Here is a 21565-nt window from a genome sequence, read left to right as displayed (position 1 = left end):
ACATGTCGCCCCTAAGTTGTCCACTAGATGGCGCCATTGTATCACAAATGAACAATCCGGTTGTATTGCCTGCCCTAGGCAACTCGCCGGTGAGTGTGGGCTCTCTCACGTCACACGTGACAGCCTGGCAGTCTGTGTCTGCCCCAGAATGGGTGATTCGCACCATTACGAAGGGCTACAGACTTCAGTTTGCCAGAAAATCGCCACGTTTCAGCGGAGTTATCTTTTCTCACACAGAAGAGAGCTCTGCGCACATTCTGAAAGACGAGATCTCTTCTCTTCTCGAGAAGGGGGCGGTGCGAGTGGTACCTCCGCATCAATGTCAACAGGGTTTTTACTCCCGTTATTTCCAGATTCCAAAAAAGGACGGTTCACTTCGTCCTATTCTGGATCTCAGAGTGTTGAACAAACATTTAAGGAAATACAATTTCAGAATGTTAACCCACAACGTTCTCTCTCGTGCAATAAAACAGAGCGTTTGGTTCACGTCGATCGATCTGAAAGATGCGTTTTTTCACATCAACGTTTACCCGCCACACAGGAAGTTTCTTCGTTTCGCCTTCCAAGGCATATGTTACGAATTCACAGTACTTCCATTTGGCCTAGCACTCAGTCCAAGAGTGTTTTGTACGTGTGCGGAAGCGGGGTTAGCCCCGCTGAGAATAGCGGGGCTCAAAATCCTGACTTACATAGACGATTGGCTGATTATAGCCGATTCGAGAGAGATCGTCATGCAAAACACTGCCCGTGTGCTGGCTCACAACACAGCGCTCGGCTTCAGAGTGAACGTGAGCAAGAGCAATTTCACTCCCGCGCAGAGAGTTACTTTTCTGGGTTTGGAGCTGAATTCGGTTACAATGCGCGCGCGTCTCTCACAAGAGCGCATTCTCTCCTTAATGAATTGCCTCTCACAATTCAAAGAAGGGGCGAGAATACATTTTCGCGCATGTCTCAGGCTACAGGGTCTTATGGCTGCGGCTATACATGTCCTGCCTTTGGGCCTTCTGAGAATGAGGGCGTTCATGAAGTGGGTTTTAACTCTTCATCTCAGCCCTTTAAGCGATCTCCGCCGCTCTGTCACAGTGACGTGCTCGTGCACAGCAGCGCTGCGCCACTGGAGGAACGCAGAGTTCTACGCACATGGGACCCCTCTTGGGGCGATTATGCTGCGGAAAGTAGTGACGACAGACGCGTCCTTAACAGGATGGGGAGCCACGCAAGAGGGCAGAACAGTGAATGGTGTGTGGCCAAGCACACTTCACTCAGCCCATATAAATTATTTAGAGCTCCTCACTGTGTGGAAGGCTCTGAATCACTTTCTGCCCCGCTTGCAGGGGCATCATGTGCTGGTGCGCTGCGACAACACGACAGCTGTAGCATATATCAACCGCCAGGGGGGGATGCGCTCCTCCAAGCTGCATGCTCTCGCTCACAGGCTGTTAGTATGGAGCAGGCGGCATTTCCTGTCGTTACGGGCGACCCATGTCCCGGGCATACTGACCTCTTGTCAAGGGGAAACCCGCTCTACGGAGACTGGCGCCTCCATCCTCAGATAGTGTGTCTACTGTGGAGGAGGTTCGGCCAGCCAACCGTAGATCTCTTCGCCTCGCGCGAAAACGCCCATTGTCCTATGTTCTTCTCGCTACGGGACGAGGACGCCCCCCTCGGCGTGGACGCACTGGCCCACCCCTGGCCCAACGTGCTGCTCTATGCATTTCCTCCCCTTTGCCTCATAACGCCGTCTCTGGCCAGGGTGAGGGAACAGAGCTTGACCATGATTTTGATAGCTCCCAGGTGGCCCAAGCCGCCGTGGCTCTCAGAGATTATCCCTCTGCTGTATGCCCAGCCATGGCCCCTCCCACTTCGCACAGACCTTTTGTCTCAAGCGAACGGGGAAATTTATCACCCGCACCCGGACAGGGTGGCCCTCTGGGCCTGGCCCGTGAGAGGGCCAATTTAAACACATTGGGGCTCCCCCCACGTGTTGTGGCCACCATTCAGTGTGCCAGAGCCTCTTCAACACGGTCTCTTTATGACTGTAAGTGGCGGGTGTTCGAAGAGTGGTGTGAAGGGCGACGGGTAACGTCATATCAGTGCTCAATCACCGACATCTTATGCTTTTTGCAGGACCTTATGGACAAGGGAAGATCCTTTTCCACTATTAAGGTCTATTTAGCGGCTATCGCTGCATGTCATGTGGGGTTCGACAGTGCTACGGTGGGGCAACACCCCCTTATTCGTAGGTTTATGAAGGGCGCACGCCGCTCTCTTCCAGTCCCCAGGAGAGTCGTTCCTGAATGGGACCTCTCCATGGTGCTGGACGCAATGTCTCAACAGCCGTTTGAGCCCCTGGGGAGTATTTCCCTTAAGAATTTGTCTTTCAAGACAGCTTTGCTCTTGGCCTTGGCATCTGCCAAGCGGGTCAGTGATATGCATGCACTCTCTGTTCATCCCTCATGCACTAAATTCTCTCTCAGTGGAGATAAGGTTTTTCTCAGGCCCAACCCGGCCTTTATGCCAAAATGCTTCCTGGCATTCACGTGTGAGGTGATTGAGCTTTCCGCGTTCCACCCAGCTCCTTTCTCCTCCACAGAGGATCAGAGGTTGAATGCTTTGTGTCCTGTACATGCCCTGTGGGCGTACTTAGACAGGACCAGCTCGTTTAGAAAAGGCGACCAGCTTTTCATCTCTTGGGGCCCCCCGCACTCAGGGAACCCCATTTCCAAGCAACGCCTTTCTCATTGGCTTGTGGAAGCTATATCTTTGGCATATGAATCAAAGGGAGTGCAGCCCCCAGAGGGCATCAGAGCTCACTCCACTAGAGGTATGGCTGCCTCTTGGGCTCTATTTAAGGGAGTCTCTTTGCAGGACATATGTGACGCTGCAAGCTGGGCCTCTCCCCATACGTTTGCCAGATACTACCGGCTAGATGTTACCAGAACCCCGGTAGCTCATTCTGTCCTGGGTGTCGGCTCTTTGTAGCTTTGTGCTCTTAGGCCCTCCACCCCTCTTTAAGTCTGGGCTGCCTAGTCCAGCACTTTAAAGTCACTAAGCATGTTTCTACTCTGCACCTGGCACCATATATTCACCATGATAGTGTGTCAAATGGTCTGTGGATGCGTCAAGTGTGGTGTGCTGTATGCTGCGTGCTTGTCGCATTCAGCTCTCAGCCTCTACCGCTGGCTAGCGTATGTGAAAAGGGAGCCGAGTGCGTAAGTCTCCCCTGCCAGTACATAGCCTCTCCACAGACAAGCCCTATGTAGTGCCTCCGCGTGGCGACACACGTCAACTGAGCACCTAGTGGGCTCAGGCTGAACTACAGGGGACTCGGAGGTGGTCTGCCCCCAGACATGCGGCATGCCAGGCCCACCGGTGTGTGGATAAGCCCTGATGCCCATGAACAGCCCCCCATCTATGGGTCAAATAGTCACACAGCCATCAGACAATGGCGCATCGCCAGGCCCACTGGCGTGTGGATAAGCCCTGATGCCATGAACAGACCCCCAGCTATGGGTCAAATAGCCTTGTGGATATCTCCGGGAGGATTAAAGGCTAAGGAGTAAACCTGACAGAAATCCGGAGTGGAGCCCCTAATGCGGTAAGAATGACTAATTGTCACCTTTCCGGCAACTCCTGCAGCCAAGCCAGGTGCCAAATGTCGTGCTTTGCACTCCTTTGGACTCCACTAGCGAGGCCGAGAGGGGGATTCTGTCGAATGGGCAGCCCAGGATCCCCATACATCATGCCCAGGCTATGCATCCTGGAGAGGCTACTTCAGTATCGCTGCTGCTTGCAGCAATAAAAACAACACGGGAGGGAGCAGTTACGAGTGATAAGTCAAGAGTAAATTGGCGTACGCTCAGACGCTACGGGTTTTCTCCGACGGTGGGAGGGATTATCGAAATCCTAGCTACCGCCCGACTCAAGCTGGGCAGCCCCCAGCCAGTAAGGTGCTGACCCGCCACAGTCTGCCTGCTTCAATGGGTGCTTGGAGCTAAGGGAATAGACCGACAAGCAGACTGAAAACTCCGCACCAGGCAAAGAAAGCAAAGAAAGCAAAAAATAATAAATAAAAAAACATAAACCACCAATCTTGCGACTAGCAAGCTGGAATGTCAGGACTATGTGCCCTGGCTTCTCCAAAGATCTTGATCAGGTTGATGACTCCAGAAAAACGGCAATCATCAATCGTGAGCTCTTGAGGCTGGACATTGACATTGCTGCCCTACAGGAGACCAGACTCCCTTCAAATGGCAGCATCAGGGAACAGGATTACACCTTCTTCTGGCAGGGAAAGGAACCAGACGAACCAAGACTGCATGGTGTCGGATTTGCAGTCAGAAACTCTCTGCTATCGTCAGTTGAACCACCAGGAAAAGGTACAGCCCGTATCCTCTCCCTTCAGCCTCTCAACCTCCACAGGTCCAGTGAACATCCTGAGTGTCTATGCTCCTACACTCAGCTCTCCAGCCGAGGCCAAGGATGAATTCTACGAGAAACTAGTGACCATCATTAAAGGAATTTCCCCCACTGAACAACTGTACGTGCTTGGGGACTTCAACGCCCGGGTGGGAACTGACCGGGACTCTTGGCCCCGCAGTATTGGTCATTTTGGTGTTGGCAGAATGAATGAAAACGGACAGAGACTGCTTGAGCTATGCTTTTACCATGACCTCTGCATAACCAACACATTCTTCTCCACCAAGCCCAACCACAGGGTATCCTGGCGACACCCAAGATCCCATCACTGGCATCAGCTGGACCTCATTATCACTAGAAGAGCCTCACTGAACTGCGTCCTCATTACACGAAGCTATCACAGCGCTGACTGTGACACCGACCATTCACTGGTTTGCAGTAAGGTGCGCCTTAAACCACAACGGATCCACTGATTGAAGCAGAAAGGACGCCCATGCATCAATACAGCAAAAATAAAATATCCAGATCTGTGTGAGCGGTTTGCTGTCTCCATCACAGAGGCCCTCAGAAACTGCCCAACGGGCAGTGCAGAAGAAAGATGGAATCATATCCGTGACGCCATCTATAACTCTGCCATGGATATTTTTGGGAAGAAAGAGAGGCAGAACCCGGATTGGTTTGAAGCAGGAATCCTGAAACTTGAGCCAGCCATCACAGCCAAGAGAGCAGCTCTGATCAGCTACAAAAGGGAGCCATCAGGAAAGACGTTCGCGGCTCTCAGGAAAGCCAGAAATGATGCCCAACGGATTGCTCGACGCTGCGCAAACGACTACTGGTTAAATCTTTGCCAGTCCATCCAACTCTCAGCCGACTGTGGTAACATCCGTGCCATGTACGATGGCATGAAGAAGGCTTTCGGCCCAAGCGTTACCAAGGTCGCTCCCATAAGGTCCTCCTCGGGAGACATTATAACAGACTGGGGCAAACAGCTGGAGAGATGGGTGGAACATTACCAGGAACTCTATGGAAGAGAAAACATCATCACTACCTCAGCAGTTGAGAACACCAACCTCCTGCCTGTCATGGATGAACTGGATGCTACCCCTTCTATGGAAGAACTTTGTAAGGCCATCGACTCTCTAGCCTGTAACAAAGCACCTGGCAGCGATGGTATTCCTCCAGAGCTCATCAAGGCTGGGGCGAAGACCGTTCTTATCCATCATTTGCATGAGCTCCTGTTACAGTGCTGGGAAGAAGGAGCAGTGCCCCAAGACATGCGTGACGCCACCATCATCACTCTCTATAAAAATAAAGGAGACCGTAGTGACTGTAACAACTACCGTGGAATATCCCTTCTCAGCATAGTTGGAAAAGCCTTTGCCCGGGTAGTACTAAACAGGTTACAGTCGCTAGCAGAACGCGTATATCCTGAAGCTCAGTGTGGATTCAGAGCAGGGAGATCAACAATTGACATGATCTTCTCACTGAGGCAGCTACAAGAGAAATGTCGCGAGCAGAGGCGACCATTGTACATCGCCTTTATCAATTTGACTAAGGCATTCGATCTAGTCAGCCGGAAAGGCCTCTTCACCCTTCTGCAAAGAATAGGATGCCCCCACAAGCTCCTGAGGATCATCACTTCTTTTCATGATGATATGCAAGGCATCGTCCAGTATGATGGCTCTTCCTCGGACCCATTCCCTATCAGAGGTGGAGTGAAGCAGGGCTGCGTACTCACTCCAACGCTCTTCGGCATTTTCTTTTCCTTGCTGCTGACCCATGCCTTTAGCAAAGCAGAAGAAGGCATATATATCTACACTCGAACCGATAGAAACCTGTACAACATTGCACGCCTCCGAGCAAAAACCAAGGTGCGTAAGGTTCTGATACGGGAGATGCTTTTTGCAGATGACGCTGCCATGACTACACACTCTGAGGTAGCTCTACAGCAACTCATCAACTACTTCATGGATGCCTGTAGAGATTTTGGCCTCACCATCAGTCTTAAAAAGACCAACATAATGGGCCAAGATGTTAGCAGCATCCCAAACATCTCCATTGCTGACTACACCCTTGAAGTGGTAGATAACTTTACCTACCTTGGCTCTACCATCTCCAGCAACCTCTCCCTGGATGCCGAACTAAACACTCGGATTGGAAAGGCAGCAGCAGCTATGGCCCGCCTAGCAAAGAGAGCTTGGGATAATTCCATGCTGACAAACCACACCAAGATGAGGGTATATCAAGCTTGCGTGCTCAGTACTCTACTCTATGGTAGTGAAGCATGGACCCTGTACTCCCGGCAAGAACGCAGACTCAACTCATTCCACCTGCGCTGCCTCAGGAAAATCCTGGGCATCTCCTGGCAAGATCATGTCCCAAACAAGGACGTCCTGGCCCAGGCTGGAATAACAAGCATGTTTGCATTACTCTCCCAGAAACACCTGCGCTGGCTAGGCCACGTCAGTCGCATGCAGGATGGTCGTATACCCAAGGATCTACTCTACAGCGAGCTTGCTACGGGCTCCAGACCTATAGGAAGGCCTGTTCTTCACTACAAAGACGTTTGTAAACGTGATTTGAAAGCAGGCAACGTCAACCCAGCAGTCTGGGAAGTAGAAGCTGCAGATCGCTGCAGATGGAGGCAAGTGGTTAAAGCAAGCATCAAGGTGTCTGAGAAGAAAAGAGAGCACGAGTGGGAAGAGCGGAAAAAGCACAGACGGCAGAGGGTTGCATTAGCAGATATAGGACAAATAGACCCAGGCACATGCTACATCTGCAGCAATTGCAATAGAGCCTGCCGCTCCAAAATCGGACTGTACAGTCACAGCAGGCGCTGCAAACCAACCACAGAGACTCCTTGACGCATATTCCATTGTCTCCAGAGACAGACGGATGCCAAGAAGTGCGGTCAGGTTTATTCACGAATGCATGTTACCATATGCTATTCTTTGTTGCTAAAGTGGCTTCCTCACTTTGTGGGGTGGTTTCCGTGTGACGTGTCATGCACCGCCTTTCGAGGTGACCATCCTCTGGCTTTCAGGGCCTCATTGTAGTGTATTGGGCAATCGGGGAGCTGTCCATATCTCCCATAGGTGGATCTCGAACATGAGATGATGAAAGAGAACAATAGGTTACTATCGTAACCCTCTCGATTTGAAGCAAAAAGTATTTGAAAATCAGACAAAAAGACAAAGGTACAAGACTGCATACTTACCGTCCATCTTTCATGAGGGCATGAACAACAAACCCATGAAGCATTGAGATTTAAGTTTAAAATTGAATTAAAAACTATGGGAAAATATAAAACAATAGATTTTAAGTTGTTTTTTATTGCATAATATTCAGATATTTGCAATTATATAAGTAGTTTGAGTGTAGGAAGACAGACTCAATACCGTCAATCCGGGTATGTCATGTGAGCGGGTTGCTGTAGCACTAGTTTAGCATGCTTTGCTGGCTGGGGCTTTCTGATTGGTGGATCTTTCACTCGGAATTCCGCTATTAAAAATGAAATCTAAAAAATTAAGTTGAAATAATGCAGACAGATGGCTTCAACAGAAGCATATTCCATAAATTAAAAACCTTGGTGCTCATGATAGATCTTTCTTAAAATGTTTATAATTTATTGGTAAAAATGATTGTCTATTTTAAAATGCGGCACTCTACAGAGGTGAATGTAAGACCACAGAAAATATTATTTGTGTATTTCGGTTTACTCCAACAGAAAAAAGAAAACAGAATCCACTATTAAATTGACACAACTTTCCAAAAGAGTGGGGAATTGAGAGCTGATGCTAAATTTACTGTCACTCCCTTAGCAGCAGTTTTTATTTATTTATTTTTTATTATTATTAATGTAAGGGTTAATTAACACAAAGAATAATGTTAATTTTACACTTTATATTAAATAATTGGGAAAATTAAGTATAATGAAAAGGGTCCATTCTCTTTTGGACTCTGGGCTTACAAACTGGTAAGGACAAAGTGTTAGGCCAGTTTGTGTTCATATTTGACAGCGTCAGACACATTGGGGTGTATCTGTACTGGCATTAGAGCTAAGTGAACACTTCTGAACTGGAACAGGCACTGCAGAAGCTCACACCCTTACCTCTCAACATCTGATGCTGGCAGGAGGACTGTGGCCACCATATATCACCGCTTCCCTCGTAATCCCCTTATCAAATGGTGTGACAGCCAATGGGCAAGAGGTTGGAGCCAGTGTCAGTTTAATTAGTGGTCCATTGGAGCACTAAAGATAAAGAACTTTGAAGGAAGTAAAACACAGAGCCAAACACAAGGGTGCAGGTGAGACTTAACAAGTATTATCCAAGGCCAAGAATTCAACCTCCAGTTTTTACACTAGGCAGGTGCTTTTATCCAAATGGCCTTATAGTGCATACATTCAAGGTATACATTATATCAGTTTGCATGTTCCCTGGGATTCAAACCCATGATCTTGGCATTGCTGGCACAATGCTCTACCAGATGATAAATGTTTAATAATACATTTATTGAATGATCATTCCTTGTGGTTGTCCCTCAGGAGATGGCAGGATCCTACAAATATCTATGTTTGCACATTCAGCTCTTTCACTGAGAATAAAAGGGATCTTTTCAGTTGGGGTGCAATTATTAAATTGGGGAAATATTTTGTTAATTTTGGGATAATAGTGGTTTCAGATGATTTCATATTTTGAGTATTCCGTGAGGAAGTGCAGCTCTGACTCCATCATTCCCAGATTGCAGTGGGAGCAGAGTCTCTCCTCACGGGATACCCACATCTGTCTGAGCCACCCCATCTCTATGGACTGTGATCACTGAGTCTGTACATCGTCAATGCTTTTAAGTTCACATCAGTCACTGTGCTCAGGTAGTTTGCCACAGTGTACTCTCAAATTAGTGCCGAATAACATTCCAATTTGTGTTGATTTTTTTAATGGTGTTTGTCCAATTTGTGACATATTTGTCTTTTTCTGTGTTTATAATTTGGTTGGTCCGAATGATTGTGAGTTTGTCCTGAGGTTGTCGGATCTCTGTAGGAGTGAGGTCAGTCAGTCTCAGCACCAACTGGCAGAGGGGACTCCTCGCCCCGCTCAGCTCTTGGTATTTTAAGGCTTTATAATGGTATGTGTTGGGGTCACTTGCCTTTAGGTGTTTTCAAAATTTGATGGCTCTTTTTTGGATGTTTAAAAGGAGAGGGTATTGGCCTAATTCTGCCCTGCATCCATTGTTTGGTGTTTTTCTTTGAACTTTTGAGTATTCTTTTGCAAAATTCTGAATGTAGAGTTTCAATGGTATGAATTTCCCAATTTACTCAGTCAAATTTTATAGGTGGACCGCACACTTCACTGCAATATAATTCAATTGGTTCAATTATTAATTTGAAAAGTTTGAGCCAAATTTGAATTGGAATATCAATTTTAATTTATCTTTTAATGGCATAGAAAGCCCTTTGAGCTTTCTTTTTCAGCTAATTCACAGTCAAAGTAAAGTTACCCATTGGAGTGATTTTCGGGTCGAGGTAAGTGTGTTTTTGTGGTTTCAATATGACAGTGTGAATGTGTGTGTTAGTCCCTGAAATCTGGAACTTTTTCATAAAATCATAACTTTAGTTTTTTTGTAGTTGACTTTCAGGGCCCAGGACTGACAGTAATCTGCCAACAGATTCAGTCTGTCCTGCAGCCCCTCTTTAGTGGGTGACAGGAGAACCAGGTCATCTGCATAGAGGAGACACTTTATTTATATGTCATGTAGCGTGAGACCTTGAATGGGAGAATGTTCTAGTATATTAGCCAACTGGTTGATGTAAACACTGAAGAGGGTGGGGCTTAAACTGCAGCCCTGTCTCACTCCACGCCTCTGGAGAAAAAATCTGTTCTTTTCTTTCCAATTTTAACAGCACATTGACTGGCTGTGTACATTGATTTGATGACATCATAGAATTCTCCCCCTACACCGCTGTCAATAAATTTGAGATATCCTTCATGCCAGATTGAATCGAATGCTTTCTTAAAATCTACAAAACAAGCAAAAATTTGTCTTTTATTTTGATGTACATATTTATCAATGAGTGTCTGTAGGGTGAAAATGTGGTCAGATGTGCGACATTTTGGCATGATTCCAATTTGACATTTACTCAAGGCATTATGCTTCATAAGAAAGTCTAAAGACTCGATTACTGTTCACACAGATGCCTCTGTAGTTGTTAGGGTCTAATTTATCTCCACTTTTATAAATGGGGCTGATGAGTCCCTGATTCCAGATCTCAGGGAAATAACCCACACACAGAACATCATTGAAGAGTTTTAGGATTGCCAGTGTGAAGTTTCAGCAGCTCATTCAAGATGCTGTCCACACCGCAGGCCTTTTTGGGCTCGAGTATTTGCAATTTTTCTTCCAATTCTTTTATTGTGATGGGGAAATCTAAGGGGTTTTGATTTGTTTTAATTGATCTTTCAAAATTGTCAAATGTTTTCATTATTTCATTTTGATTTGAATTTTGATTTTCAGTTGAGCTGTAAAGTTCTTGGAAATGTTTCTTCCATAGCCCTCCATCTTGGATTGCCAGATCTTCTTGATTTGATTTGTATAATAATTTCCTTTTATCCCAGAATTTGTTTGTTTTTATTGATTTTTCAATTTCTTCAAGCTGGCAAAAATGTTTTTCTTTTTTTTATATTGTCTGATTGCCTGTGTTTTTGGTTGGATACATTTCTGAGTTTTTTTCTGATGATTGATGGCGAATTCATTTTTAGAGTATTCATGTATTTGGAATAAATGTAAGAGAGATTGTATTTCTATACATTCAATAGCATTGGTGTAATCAGTGACACTGTTTTCTGTCCATTTGAATGAAATTATTTTGCTCATTTGATACGGTGTCCTGATTGTGTTGGTTGTTCTTTCAGACTGTTTGATATAGAGGGTGATTTGGCTGTGGCCTGGGAAAGGTATTAAGGGTTTGACTGTGAATGCTCTCAAAGAAGAAAGGTCCAGATCTGTGATTGCGTAATCTACTGTGCAACTAAAAAGAGCTGAACTAGAGGTGTACCGACTGAATTAGTCCCCTCGTAGTCTTCCATTGACAATGTATAGAGCCAGACTTCGGCAGAGCTGAAGCAGCTGCCTTCCATGAGAGTTTACTGTTTGGTCACAGTTGAGTCTGGGGTGGTAAGAAGGAAAATGTATGTTATTGCCAGTAATGAATCGGGCACCATGTGATTCTATGAAATGTAATTCTACACTGGTTCTAGAATTTAAATCAGCCAGAAACAGCACATTTCCCTGGGCCTGGAAATGGCTGATTTCTCGCTCTAAGTTTTGAAATGTTTCTTCTTGGAAATAGGGTGACTCAAGAGGGGGTGTGTATATATATATATATATATATATATATATATATATATATATACCACCTGCTGTACTTCTCAACATGGCGCCGCAGATGGCCGCCTCGGTGTGGAGCTCTTCAATTCTTTTGTTGTTTTTGTTAGTTTGTCCTGTGTTTAGCAATCTTTTACCAATCAGTTTTACCAGGGACGAACTGTTGAACATTCGGCAGCACATACCAGATAATCTTTTCCCGGTGTTGTCAATATTTGGACGTTTTGCTGGACATTTTAGTTGGAGGCGCTGCTGTGTTGTTTAGATGCTTCACGAGACGCAGGCGAGGGAGACGAGCTGGCGCGCTGGTTAAACTCCGTCAGCGCGGCGTTAGAACAGCACTGCCGAGCATTCATCTCGCAAATCTCCACTCTCTTCCCAACAAAACGGATGAACTACATCTCCTCACACATACTAATAAGGACTTTTCAAACTCTGCTGCACTGTGCTTCACTGAAACCTGGCTGAGTGAAGCCATTCCGGACAGCGCATTACATCTGCCGGGCTTCCAGCTGTTCAGAGCGGATCGCATCGCAGAGTTAACGGGGAAAACGAGAGGCGGTGGAACATGCTTTTACATCAGTGAAAGTTGGTGTACAGATGTAACAACACTAAAGAGGATGTGCTGTCCTAATCTGGAAGTGCTCTTTATTAACTGTAAGCCGTTCTACTCGCCGCGGGAGTTTTCTTCGTTTATTCTGGTGAGTGTTTACATTCCTCCAAACGCGTCTGGGAACTTAGCGCTGCAACAGCTGGCTGATCAAATCTCAGACACAGAACAACAATTTCACAGGAAAACTCAGACAGCTTCGTCATGCCAAAGAGGAGGCTTACAGGGGTGGGGATAGAGTCTTGTATAATCAGGTCAGGAACACACTGAATAAGGAAATCAGAGTGGATAAAAGAAGCTACTCTGAGAAGCTGAAAAGCAAGTTTTCAGCTAACGACCCTGCATCAGTGTTGAGTGGCCTGAAACAACTTACTAATTACAGGACTCCTACCCCCAACCCTGTGGCGGACCAACGACTGGCTGACGACCTGAATGTGTTTTACTGCAGATTTGAAAGGCCCGATTTCACACCCCACATGCACTCGGACCTTCATTTCACACAACCATTAGCACCTCCTGCAACCCCCCTCCTCCCCCCTCCTGCTACACTACCTGCACTCAAGATCTGTGAGGACGATGTGTGCCGTGTCTTTCGGAAGCAAAAAACAAGGAAGGCTCCAGGACCAGATGGCATCTCACCAGCTTGCCTTCGTTCCTGTGCTAACCAACTGGCCCCCATCTTCACTCAGATCTTCAATAGATCACTGGAGCAGTGTGAAGTCCCATGCTGCTTCAAACGCTCAGTCATTATCCCCGTCCCTAAGAAACCTAAAATCACAGGACTTAATGACTACAGACCTGTCGCCCTGACATCTATGGTCATGAAGTCATTTGAGAGACTGGTGTTGGCCCACCTGAAGGACATCACTGGACCCTTTCTGGACCCCCTTCAATTTGCTTATCGAGCAAACAGGTCTGTGGATGATGCAGTCAACATGGGTTTGCATCATATCCTGCAACATCTGGACAGACCGGGGACATACGTAAGGATCCTTTTGTGGACTTCAGCTCGGCTTTCAACACAATCATACCAGATATACTCCGAATAAGTTAAACCAACTCCCTGTTCCCACCTCTACCTGTCAGTGGATTACCAGCTTTCTGACGGACAGGCAGCAGCTTGTGAGGCAGGGAAAATTCACTTCCACCACCTGTACCATCAGCACTGGTGCCCCCCAGGGATGTGTGCTCTCCTCACTACTCTTCTCCCTGTACACCAATGACTGCACCACCAAGGACCCCTCTGTCAAGCTCCTGAAGTTTGCAGACGACACCACTGTCATCGGCCTCATCCGAGATGATGATGAGTCTGCATATAGAAAGGAGGTTGAACGGCTGGCTGTCTGGTGCAGTCAAAACAACCTGGAGCTGAACACGCTCAAAACAGTGGAGATGATTGTGGACTTTAGGAGGAACACCCCAACATTGTCCCCCCTCACCATTCCAAACAGCTCTGTGGCAGCAGTGGAGTCATTCAGGTTCCTGGGCACTACCATCTCACAGGACCTGAAGTGGGAGATACACATCGACTCCATTGTGAAAAAGGCCCAGCAGAGGTTGTACTTCCTTCGCCAGCTGAGGAAGTTCAACCTGCCACCAGTGCTGCTGAAACAGTTCTATAGAGCAGTCATTGAGTCTGTCCTCTGCACTTCAATAACTGTCTGGTTTGGTGCAGCTACGAAATCAGACATCAGAAGACTACAAAGGTCAGTTCGGTCTGCTGAGAGGATTATTGGTTGCCCCCTGCCCCCCCTTCAAGAACTATACACTTCCAGAGTGAGGAAAAAGGCTGGTAAAATCACTCTGGACCCCACTCACCCTGCCCACTACCTTTTTGAACTGTTGCCTTCTGGCCGGTGCTTCAGAGCACTGAGCACCAGAACCGTCAGACACAGGAACAGTTTTTTCCCTCAGGCCATCCATCTAATGAACAATTAAATTGCCCCATTGAGCAATAATTATGTGCAATACACAGTTTAATTTTAATTTAAATTTATATTATCCAACTTATCCACTTCTGCCATTACTTACATTGCTCTGTACATAATATACAGGTTTTTGTTCTTTATATACAGATTGTATTAGATTTGCACTACGTGTGTATGTGGGTATGTATGAAGGTGAGTGTATGTACGTATATGTATAATTATTTATTTTGTGTTCTTTTTTGTTTTTAATTACCTATGTCTTGCTGCTGTTTTTGGTATTGTTTGTATTGTTGTTGACTGGAAGCTCCTGTCACCTAGACAAATTCCTTGTATGTGAAAGCATACTTGGCAATAAAGCTGATTCTGATTCTGAATCTGATTCTGATTTTCTGATTCTGATTCTGATTCTTCTCTGATTCTTCTTCTGATTCTTATTCTTCTGATTCTGATTCTTCTGATTCTGATATATATATAGCACACAGGAAGACAGGCTGAGATGTTGATATGATGCCTTTTTTAAATTTCAGCCATAGTTGACATTGTTCTCTTTTGACTAATTCTATGGACAGTTCAGATTTAATACAGAGTCTCTCCCCTGTATGACTGATGTGAGTTTGACTGATGGAAGTATTATCTCTCTATATCCTGAGGGGCAACCAGTGGACTCTTCTACAACAGGTTTCCTGTAAAATTATGACATCTAAGTCTTCAGTTCCTCTCAAAAAATTGTACTCTTTAGGCCAAAGGCTGATTTCATCACAAAACGTCTCGGGTTACATGTGTAACCCTTGTTCCCTGAAAAAGGCGGAACGAGATGTTGCGCTGCTAAGCGCTACGGGAAACAGCTTTAGCTGTGAGCCGAGCTGAATAAATGTGTGGAACACGTCAATGAACATTGACCGGAATTTATAGCCTCGGCTGATGTAATCATTAGATGCACCTGAGGCCAGGCTATAAATGGATACGTCACCAGGTGTCGCCAGATACTTCTTTTGAAGAGCAGTCCTGGGACGCCTCAGTGCGGTAAGCAGCGCAACATCTCGCTCCGCCTTTTCAGGGAACAAGGGTTACACATGTAACCCGAGACATTCCCTTTACAAAAGGCTTCACTACGATGTTGCGCTGCTAAGCGCTACGGGAACGCAATACCCACGCCGCAAGACTTGGGGCTGTCCGGACCCCTACGGTTGTGCAGTGTACTCACAAAAACGCGAGAGGTCTCAGACATGAGCTTCAGATGTCGACTCAAGGGCATAAGAGCCCGGAGTAACATAAACATCTAAACCATTCAATTTTGATGAATGTGTGCGGAGAGGACCAGCCTGCCGCATCACAAACTTGTTCAGGCATGAGCTGAGATGTCGACTCAAGGGCATAAGAGCCCGGAGTAGCAAAGCATCTAACCCATAAAGTTCGATGAATGTGTGCAAAGAGAACCCTGTCGCAACACAAACTTGTCATAAAAACTGATGAATGTGAGCGGAGAGGACCAGCCTGCCGCATCACAAACTTGTTCAGGCATGAGCTGAGATGTCGACTCAAGGGCATAAGAGCCCGGAGTACCAAAGCATCTAACCCATAAAGTTTGATGAATGTGTGCGAAGAGAACCCTGTCGCACCACAAACTTTTCATAAAAACTGATGAATGTGAGCAGAGAGGACCAGCCTGCCGCATCACAAACTTGTTCAGGTATGAGCTGAGATGTCGACTCAAGGGCATAAGTGCCCGGAGTGCAGAACATCCAAACTAAAAAAGTCCAATGAATGTGTGCGGAGAGGACAACCTGCCGCATCACACACTTGTTTAGGCATGGGCTGAGATGCCGACTCAAGGGCATAAGAGCCCGGAGTAGCAAAGCCTCTAGCCCATAAAGTTCGATGAATGTGTGCGAAGAGAACCCTATCGCAACACAAACTTGTCATAAAAACTGATGAATGTGAGCGGAGAGGACAAGCCTGCCGCGATCACAAACTTGTTCAGGCATGAGCTGAGATGGGCATGCCCACAAACTTGTTTAGGCATGGGCTGAGATGTCGACTCAAGGACATAAGAGTCCGGAGTAGCAAAGCATCTAACCCATAAAGTTCGATGAATGTGTGCGAAGATAACCCTATCGCACCACAAACCTGTCATAAAAACTGATGAATGTGAGCGGAGAGGACCAGCCTGCCGCATCACAAACTTGTCCAGACATGAGCTTGAGATGTCGACTCAAGGGCATAAGAGCCCGGAGTGGCAAAACATCCAAACTAAAAATCCAATGAATGTGTGCGGAGAGGACAACCTGCCGCATCACAAACTTGCTGCAGAGGGAGACCTCTAGCCAAGGTTTTAGAGGAGGAGAGCCCTCTGGTAGAGTGCGCCCTGAAACCTACTGGCTAAGCTTGACCGCGTACCGTGAGGCCCGGCAATAATGAGGATGCCTCTTTGAGGGCACCCGCCCACCAAGCCGCGGGCAAACCGCAGTGGCCACATAAAACCTGGCAGTGGCGCAGGCAAGTGCCCGCTGACAGTTCTTTCTACAGAAAATCCAGAACTGAAACAAACTGGCAGTTAGCTGGTTCTGTAATAAGAACTTTAGTAGAAGGAAACGCATGCAGGTGCATTTATGCTATTATGCTCAGCCCCTCCCAAGGGGAGGAGGGGAGGGGGACTGGGCGACTCAGGGAGAAGTAGAGGAGACATTGCGCTTATCAACAGAGGCAAAGAGGTCCTCTTCTGCCCTGTAAAATCTACCCAGATCAGTTCCAAGTGGAGGGAGCCCTAGCACTTGAAATGGTCTCGATAATCTCAAGAGAAAACCCTATGAACCTCATTTGGTACCCTTAGGGGCCAGACATGAAAGGTTTCACAACTCGGGCCGGGATGAAATATCGCCCCTGTGCCTGAGACAGAAGGTCCCTCCTGTCCGGAATCGCCCAAGGCGAGCCGCCGAGGAGAGATATCATTTCTGAGAACCAAATCCTGATCGGCCAGTGAGGCGCTATCAGTAAGAGGCAAGACCCTTGCTGGCTGAACTCTGGCTAAGACTCCCGGAGCAGAGAAACCAGGGAAAAGCATACCGACACATTCTGGGCCATGTATGCCTATCGCGCCCAGACCCAGGGGCTGGGTGACTCAGAGAGAAGTAGAGGGACATTGCGCAGTCTCTTGAGAGGCTGAAGAGGTCAACTTCTGCTCTCTAAAATCTCTCCCAAATTTGTTGTACTACCTCGGGTGGAGTTTCCACTGCCCTCGGTATGTTCTGTCTAGACAGCAAATCTGCTCCCACATTTAGGCGTCCAGGGATGTAAATTGCCCTGAGTGACAGGAGCTTGCCCTGGGCCCAAAGGAGAATCCGACGTGTCAGAAATACAGCCGACAAGAACGTGGGTCTCCTTGATGATTTATGTAAGAGGCTACCGCTGTATTGTCCACCAAGCACCAAGACATGGCAGCCTCAGGAGGAGGTATTTCAGGGCCAGAAATACAGCCATCAACCCGAGACAGTGACTGTGACAACCGAGCTGATCGACCCTCCTATCCCCTTAAGCTGGATCTGACCACTTAAGGCCGCTACCCCGCCCGTCAGGGAGGCGCCTGTCGTTAGCAGTCTGCGACAACAAGATGCACCTAGAGTGGGACCCAAGGCAGAAAACCGGGTCTGAACCACATACAAAGGGAACGAAGCCTGAGGCGCAGTAACCCTATTTAGCCCAGGGGTTTTGGCCCTTTGAAGAAATCCCCTGGCTTTTGGCCACAACAAAAACGGTCTCATGAGCAGAAGGTCCAGAGGGATCACCGTGGACGCTGCTCGCCCTGAGACCTGGAAATTGTTGATACTGATAACAGTGCAACCTAGCCTGACTTTGCTCAGGGTGATCTGAATGGACTCAATCCTAGCGGGAGACAGTTGTGCCCGCATAGTGATTGAACTCCATACGATGCCCCGATAGACAGTGTTCTGAGTGGGAGAGAGGACGCTTTTCTTGGCGCTGAGCCTCAACCCCAGAGAAACAGATGAGCTAAGACGATGTCCCTGTGCTGAACTGCCAGTTCCTGGAACTGCGCTTAGGATCAGCCAGTCGCTCTACGTAATTCAGAATGCAGATGCCCCGGAGTTGCAAGGAGCCAGCGCTACATCATGCATTGTGAATGTGCGGGTAAAAAGGGCTAGGCTGAGTGAAAGAACCTGACCCTGGAAGACTTCGCCCCCGGAAGTGAACCTCAGGAACTTTCCATGTTGTGGCAGAACTTCTAAATGAAGTATAGAAGTGTGTCATAAGATTGATGGTGACCAGCCAAACGAGTTGTAGGGCTTGAGACACGACCGTCTTGACAGGCATCATCTTGGACTTGAACACCCACGGGTAGTTCAAGCTTAAGATCTAAGCCAGACGCCACCCCTCACCCTCCATGGGAAACGGGAAGTATTTAGTGTAATAACCTAACTCTCTCTCTGGAAGGGGAACACATACCATGGCCCCTTTAACCAGGAGATTGAGAGTTTTTTTTACAAAAAAGAAATCCGGTTTACGGTAGTGAGAACACGCCGTTGAAACACGGAAAAGCGGCGAGAGAATTAAATCCTGACGCTCTTATAAGACCCACAGAAAAGGATATATCCGCAGAAGTTTCCACGCTGCCAGGATCTCTGAGATGGGTATTATATTTTAACACTTCCTGTTGAGGGTTGTCGGGTGTTTCAGGCCCTGAATAAAATGCAGGAACAGCTAAAGCACCCAATTTTGACGGAAGCCTCTGCAACCCGAAACACCAAGAGGTGGCGGAATGGAGGGGCTTCGAGGGGGTACCGGAGGGGTGAAGTGAAGCACGCTGCCCGGCCCCGAGGGAGCTACCCCTAATCTAGGCGCAAGACCGCCAGGGTTTTCTCTTACTAGAATTTATAGTCCTGAGGGCTGGCAAGGGTGGCGAGACTGTCCCCAATCCCTGGGAGGAGGAGCACGACTCGCCACGCTTTGCTTTTGAGCCTCCCTTCAGTCAGGACCGAGGTAGGTCTGAGGCTTGCTCGTCAAGTGCAGAACCCACACTCAGGTCGTCCAGGAGGTCAGCCTGGTATGCCTGAAAAACAGCATAGTGTGCAGAGCAGCACCAGCCTGACCTGCTGCTTGATAAGCCCTTCCCACTAAAGTGAAGGTTGTCCTACAAGGCTTTGAGGGGAGAGAGAGCTTCTTAAGTGACGATGTCGAGCCCGGCGAGAGATAGCCCGCAAGCGTCTCTTCGACCGGCGGCATCACTGAATACCCCCGTGTCTCAGCACCCACGATAGTCGAATATAATGATGTCGAGGGTATGTGAACACGGGAAGAAAATATATATATATTTTTATATATATATATATATATATATATATATATATATATATATATATATATATATATATATATATATAAATAAATTATATATAATATTTTCTAAACAGAAGAGAAAAATAGAACAACGTTCACTGCACACTGCCTAACTGAATCTATCTCCTAACAGAGGAATGAAAGTTTTGACAGGGTGTGTGAAACACACAGAAACAGAATCGCTCTGAAAAAAGAGTTTCTGACGACACCTGGTGACGTATCCATTTATAGCCTGGCCTCAGGTGCATCTAATGATTACATCAGCCGAGGCTATAAATTCCGGTCAGTGTTCATTGACGTGTTCCACACATTTATTCAGCTCGGCTCATAGCTAAAGCTGTTCCCCGTAGCGCTTAGCAGCGCAACATCGTAGTGAAGTCTTTTGTAAAGGTAACTATTAAGAATATCTATAGGATTTGTTTGCCCTTTTGAGAAAAGAGAAAGACACACAAAAAAGGCAAATACACAGCAGTTGAGTAATGTTGAACATTTACGAAGTAAAAAATGATTATTATTTTTTTATTATTATTAACAGACTCTTTACACTGAGATTATGTATTGTATGTTGTGTTTTTTTTGGGGGTTCTACCACTGTGCGTTATGAGTTATTAAGTGAGAGCAGATGATACTCAGCATGTGTTGGATGTCCTGAAGTTCAGCATTGGCTCGGTTTGCTCCTCCACCGACAACCTGGGCATAGCTCTGCCTACCTGGCTGGTGCAGGATCTGCTGTGGAGGAGGTTCCAGTGCTGTGTGGTATTCTGTAGGAGCTGTGTGACTTTTATCAAGTAAAATATTTTATTTACAGTACTTGCAAGAAAGCACTGTTTTGATATTCCTAAAACATTCTGGTTAGGGTTTTATCTTTTTTCTGTGATTCATTCAGATTGAAGCACATAAAGTCTCAAGTTAAACATTGATATTTTCAGCCTTATGTGTGCTATTGATTTGTGGTTTTTATAAACTCTGTACTTTTCAAAGAAATGTAAGATTCAAGTTTTAAAAAACTTCCATTGATCAGCATTCCAAATGTAATCAACAACAATAAAGTCATCGTAATATTTGCATACTGAATTGCAAATTTTGTAGTCTTTTTTAACCATGTATATGTTTGTTATATGCTGATTCTAGTGCACAGCCATTTGAAACAAGACACAGTCTGATTGCCATGACAATAATAAAGCATCTTTGATGTGCCATTTCATTTACACCTCACCAAAGCCTACAACTTAAACGCTATACTTTTACTGCCATGCAGGCACATGTCAGTCTGTATGGAAATGCTAATCTAGTTTTATGCCGTCCTTCACGTAAAATATGTATATGTATGACAAATCTAACACAAGCCACTAAAAGGCTCTCAAGATAAAACAAAACAAACCAAAGAGCTGATCGTTCCTGTGCCATACTTGCTCTCATTTACTGAAAGCAGTTCTGATCTGAAGGGCATCATTATGAATCCTCCCTTTACTCACAGCTGCTGAGAGGCTCCTTCACATATAATAAATCAAGTCCTTAATGTCATTCTTCACAGAGCACTGCACCAATGCTCTTCTCTCCTGAAATGTACATTGACATGTTAATACACAAGTGTACTGCACAATGATGCTACTGATAGTCATGACCTTCATGCAGTGCAGAACAGAGCTATACATTCATTTTCTCACCTTATGTCTTTACCCACAATGTTAATATATAGGGGTGGGCCATATGACCAAAAATGTATGTCATTGTATGAGTACTTTTGGTATCACAGTAAAAAAATATAAAATGATACAGGATATACAATAGTTTCTTAAAATTATATGTTATTATTTTAGATATCATACCCATGTAATAACGCATATTTTGGGACAATCCAGTTAATGACATACTT

At 46.3% G+C, this 21565-nt stretch overlaps 1 protein-coding gene across 1 annotated transcript; it reads left to right on the top strand.

The window, feature by feature from the left end:
* The first annotated feature begins 946 nt into the window (after positions 1 to 946).
* Positions 947 to 2982, top strand: LOC127648137 (uncharacterized). The gene is made up of 2 exons (XM_052132732.1): positions 947 to 1175; positions 1553 to 2982. The coding sequence occupies exons 1-2, from the start codon at positions 947 to 949 to the stop codon at positions 2980 to 2982; spliced, it is 1659 nt and encodes a 552-aa protein (XP_051988692.1).
* The last annotated feature ends 18583 nt before the right edge of the window (positions 2983 to 21565 follow it).

Source organism: Xyrauchen texanus, chromosome 8 (assembly GCF_025860055.1).
Source record: "Xyrauchen texanus isolate HMW12.3.18 chromosome 8, RBS_HiC_50CHRs, whole genome shotgun sequence".
In the NCBI taxonomy this organism is placed as follows: domain Eukaryota; kingdom Metazoa; phylum Chordata; class Actinopteri; order Cypriniformes; family Catostomidae; genus Xyrauchen; species Xyrauchen texanus.
The sequence above is the reverse complement of the archived record's forward strand: the minus strand, read 5'-3'. Positions and strand labels throughout refer to the sequence as shown.

What these genes read in the sequence shown, in the direction of transcription:
- LOC127648137 (XM_052132732.1), top strand. Translation starts at nt 947, where the DNA reads ATGTCTCAGGCTACAGGGTCTTATGGCTGCGGCTATACATGTCCTGCC. An exon ending in GGGCGATTATGCTGCGGAAA is followed by an intron (nt 1,176 to 1,552) that starts GTAGTGACGACA and finishes CTCCATCCTCAG; the next exon opens with ATAGTGTGTCTACTGTGGAG.